This window comes from Alligator sinensis, unplaced genomic scaffold, assembly GCF_000455745.1.
Source record: "Alligator sinensis unplaced genomic scaffold, ASM45574v1 scaffold927_1, whole genome shotgun sequence".
NCBI classification, from domain to species: Eukaryota; Metazoa; Chordata; order Crocodylia; family Alligatoridae; genus Alligator; species Alligator sinensis.
The window spans coordinates 903,000-907,920 of NW_005842155.1; the positions used below are offsets into that span (position 1 = coordinate 903,000).

The window sequence follows — 4,921 nt, forward strand, 5'->3', positions numbered from 1 at the left end:
GTACTGTCATTGTTGGTGTTTGTTTTTCTTCTGCATGTCTATTACTACTAGTACTATTATATATTTCATATGCTTAGCAATAAATAACTTTTATAGTCAAACTGGTAGTAATTGGGTATATTTTTCCTTCTCTGCGTCTCTTTCCTCCCGTGCTCTGCAGCAACGCTTCTTTTACCTATGCTAAAGATCCCTGTGAAGCCCAAATTATTGTGGGGTCTGCTCATCGAGAGGCCAAAGATTGGGACGTGCTGAGTTTGAAACATAAGGGGATCAGCTTGTACAGGCTGATTGACCCAGTTTGACTCAGACGTGCCCTTATGAACTGAATGCTGGCCCATGAGGGTGTCAGCTGGACACCCAGCCGGATTCAGAGGGATTCTGTTTACCTGTGTGCTTGTGTCTGACTGCATTTTATTGTTGCTCTTATGAACTGATTCTTGGCATATGAGGGTGTCAGCCTGTCCATGCTGATCAGCCCGGCCAGGTCAGGCGTGTCACGTTAATTTGTGTGTGTGTTTGTGTGTATGACTGATTTGGTGACTGGAGGAACCCAGTCCCATTGAGAGTGAGTCCTGCAAGATAGCTCCACTGGGGGTGAGGGCTTGCAGAAGGGAGAAATACAGCTCCGTATAGTAACACAAGCAGCACATTGACAGAATCACCAAGACCCTAGAAACTATCCTAATAAATGAGCACACCCCAAAGTAATGGGCAAATTTGGTAACAAGCCTCCGCACTTGTGTATAGGCACCCAATAACATGTAAGCAAATATACCACTGTGATACTCCTTACCAGAAGTCCACGCAGCCTGAATTTACCCTCTTCATCCGTTATTGTGTCTTCTCCATACACACTACAGTCTTTCTGTCCCACAGCTTCCACTGAAACTCCTTGTTCAGGTTCCCCATTTAAAGAAGAAACTGTACCATAACAGCTAGAGGCAGAAAATTTGAATCAGTTACTAGGGGTGTGTGAAGCTTCAGTCGCTGATACGATTCAGAGAAGATTCAGCCTGATTCAGAGGCCAAATCACCGAATCCAAAGCCCAAAAAACCCCCTCCGAACCTATTCGGAAAAAGATTCAGAAGGCAGCCTTTCAGGGGAACCGAAACTGAGACGAGGGAGGGGAAGCAGGGGGGAAAAAGACTGACATCTGTAGCTGGCCAGTGACTGTGATCTTTCCCTGAGTCCTCTTTTAATCACAGTGCTCTGGGGAAGGGATGTAGAAACAGCATATGAGCCTCTGTCGGCAGCCTTTCTGTCCCTTTTGTGAGCTGTTTCTGCCTGAGCAAAAAAGGGGTGGGCAGATGGCCCAGAAACAGGTGGGTGGGCAGAGATCTAACTGGCACCGGGAAGGCCCCCTGTTACAGGCTACCATTCCTGGTGTTTTCATCCAAATCTACCTTAACACACACAAGTCACATGAGTTTTGCTTTCAGCAGTTTGAGGCGCAGTTTCCCAGTAACCCCTGCACCTATCTCCTTGAAACTTGGCAGGCTACCCTCCCTGCTGTTTTCATCCAAATCTGCCAAAAAATGACAAGTTACAGGTAATTTCAGTGATTCCCCATTATAGTCTATGGCCAAATCACTGAATTAGCACCTAACCTTCCGAAGCTGTTTGGCCGAAACAATTCGGAACAGTGACCCGAATCTCCAAATCAAATTACTGTCTCCCAAAATCAGTCAAATCCAAATAGAATACTTTCTTATTTGCACAGGCCTATCAATTACTTCAGACAAGTGCTTTACTGCAAACATTTAAAGAGACACTCTGCTTTTATAGCCAACAGAAAGATACAAATCTTTTAAAGAAAGTGTTCCACATGCAATTCTTTCCCTTTCCCACTGGCTGTGGTGCAGACTTCATGTGACAGTTGCATAAAGTGTCCCAAAAATGTTTCAGAGCAATGTTTTATCCTATGTATGTTTTGTCATAAAACGTCATCTTCAAATACACTGGAAAATAACCATCTATAAAGTTCAGCATAAAAAAGTTAAGTTCTGCCTTCAAAAGCCCATACAAGCAACCTGTAAAGAGGTACACCAATGGAAAACTTTGGTTTAGCGCCTGTCCAAGCAGACGGTGTGGCAGTTTTCATTCTGTAATGCAGCATGGTATATCAACTCTACTTACCTGTAAGCTGTCCTGTAACCTGTTATCCTGATTTTCAGATTCTGTCCCTCCTGCACTTCAATCATTTGTGAAGATGGCTCAAAGCGGAATTCTTTCATCATCGGTTTAAAGTAATACTGCCCTGGACTCTACAGAAAAGCATCATGCAATTCCAGTTTACTGCCATTAATGCACTCAGAACAATCCACTTGCCTCCTATAGATTGCATTTCCCAAAAGCTCCTTGCTTTCTAGCCCAAGGTTCTCTCCAGACCCCAAATCACATGCTGCATCAGTCCACCTAATATTAGCACTTTGAAAAAGGGGGTTATTGGGGCCATAAAACACAGATGTACTGGAAAACAGCATGAGGCACAACGGACAGGGGAACTCTGGTCAAAGTCATTGTGCCCATACACATACTCCAATGTGTTCTAATTAGAACGCTCTAGCACTGCTGAAGCATCACATGTATAAGCTCCTGTGGGTTTAAAAATGGCCGCTGGGGGGGGCTTTAACTAAAGCTTGTCTAATGAGCTTTAGTTAAAGTGTCTCGTGGCCATGTTTAAATGCGTAGGAGCTTAACACACATGACACTGAAGCGTTCTAATTAGAGCGGCTCTCCAGGAACTGCTCTAATTAAAATGCCCCCTCCCCCCACATGTGTATAGACACTCATTATTTACAAAGTGTCACTGACAAGTAGCAACCAGAAAAGCGGAGCCACATGTGCAAGGAAACGTGGGCCAGCTGTGTACACTCACAGGTACACTCTTATGTGTTGCATTCCTTCCCCAAAGTATCAAAGGTTATTAGAGACCAATTTTATAGCTTCATATTTACAAGTAGTGTGCTGACACCATGGATCGGGACCGCTGGAATTCGCACCAGAAGTGCACTGCACAGTGGGTGCTTTAATCTTGGAGTTTCTCCTACGTGTCCCCCAGCTGCTGATCAGGTGAGGTGAAAAACACATTTTTAAATATGCCGTTGTTTTTGCCTCCCATTGCTAACTGGCAGAGGGGCTCCGGCAGCCCTTCTTGTTGCTGACCAGCCAGGAGGCAAAAATCGCAGCATATTTAAAACCACAGTTTCTGCCTTCCAACCACTAGGAGCAAGCGGCAAGGCCAGTGGGGTCCCTCTGCCAATCAGCAGTGGAGGGGCATGCAGGGGAAACTCCAAGATGAAAGGAGCTGCTGCGCAGCACACTTCCAGCGCAAATTTCAGTGGTCCCTAACCATGGACCAGACCAGTCTGCCAGCTTGGTGTGGAAAGTTCAAGCCATAATCAAGGAGTCCTTTTTTTTTTTTTAATTAGTTTTCACCTATTTCACTTAGTGAAATATGGACAGATAACTGTGGCTTGCCACTTCTGAGACACGCACTTCTATAGTGGCTGGTTAAAATCAGTAGAAAGAGAATGTGGGCTTGCCAAGCTCAGGAGCATTGCTAATATCTCAACTGTGAGGGCAAGGGGCATGTATAAGCACATTCATAGCAGAGGCAAAACCAGGTACCTTACCAGGTTAGAAAAGGTCAGCATGCCGTTGTCCTGTGTCAGGAGATTGGAACGGAACACACCTCCACTAAGGGACAGGAGAACCCCTGCAAGAGGCTGGTCTTCTTCAGATTTAATCTATTTTTTTTAAAAGCAGCGATCAGTTAATGGTAGCATTGCTGTGAGGTACTGTGAAATACTTGTGATTTATTGTGAGATACTGATACCAGGACATTTTTATAAGGTAAAGAAACAATGGAGAAAAGGCCTAACTTAGCAAAAATCAATACCAATATTTGCAGGACAGAGTCTAACACCTTCATTATAAAACAGGAAAAAAACTGCTGCATTGCTGGTAATGGTCCACTAGCCAGAGATCTGTCCCCATTAAAAAATACCAAAATCATTCAATGGCTAAATCTCCCCGGTTCACACAATCAATTCTCTATGTCGGTAATGTGGGTATATTTAGGGGTTTTGATGTGGAGGCTTCTGCTGCACATTTTCCCCTCAAAAAAGGTGAAGTGTGAAGAACATTACCTCAAAAGTCACTCCAGCAAGAGCAAAAGCTTTGAAGTCCCCAACTGTTCCCTCCACTGCAGTCAAGACATACCCTTCTTTCTGTGCGGTAACAGTATATTCCAAGTCACTATGGAGTGGTCCAACACTTCAAATAAAAGGGAAGAAGGATGAATCTTAAAAGACAAGTATCCCACAAACAATACAATAATGAACACATATGTCAAATTTATAGTCACAAGACTTAAATGAGGGTACCCAAAAAAGGAAAACTAGAGGTGTACCGATACATCAGTCCAACATCGGATCGGCACCAATATAAAGAAAATTGACTATATCCGAAATCGGCCTGAAGTGGCCGATAATTAGTTTGATGAAAGCCTGTGCATGCGTGTCGCCACAGTGCAGCATGCAGGCAGCAAGGAAAACAGCCCAGCAGCTTGGAGAGCTGTATGCAGCTGGTAAATCTGTTGTGGTGAACAGAGAGGGGAGAGGCAAGGGGCGTGGAGGGGGCAGATCAACACCCCCCACAGTGAGGGAGACAGAGGGGCAGGGGCTGGACTAGGTGCTGCCCAACCGAGGCGAGGTGCGGGATGGAGTCACGGCTTGTCTGGGGGTCGCGGGGAGAGGTAGCAGTTCCCGCTGTTGCATGCACCGTGGGAAGGCACGGGGCGGGGCAGGGGAGCAGGGGAGTGCCCCCGGATAGGTGCAGGAAGGACTACAGCTGTGGGCTAGGGGCCACACTGGGCTCTTTCTGGCGGGGGGGGGGGAAGTAGGGGCTGGGCCACAC

The 4,921-nt window shown here is 45.8% G+C and overlaps 1 protein-coding gene across 6 annotated transcripts in view; it reads right to left on the reverse strand.

Annotated features, from left to right (window-relative positions):
• The window catches only part of LOC102378059 (nodal modulator 1), a 40,690-nt gene that overhangs the window by 8,717 nt on the left and 27,052 nt on the right, over positions 1 to 4,921 (reverse strand). For all 6 annotated transcript variants that reach the window (XM_025206440.1, XM_025206437.1, XM_025206441.1 and 3 more), the window contains 4 exons: positions 4,153 to 4,279; positions 3,637 to 3,750; positions 2,138 to 2,265; positions 794 to 935 (listed from right to left, as the gene is read on the reverse strand). In XM_025206440.1, coding sequence (XP_025062225.1) covers positions 794 to 935; positions 2,138 to 2,265; positions 3,637 to 3,750; positions 4,153 to 4,279 — 511 coding nt within the window. The remainder of the gene's footprint in view (positions 1 to 793; positions 936 to 2,137; positions 2,266 to 3,636; positions 3,751 to 4,152; positions 4,280 to 4,921) is intronic.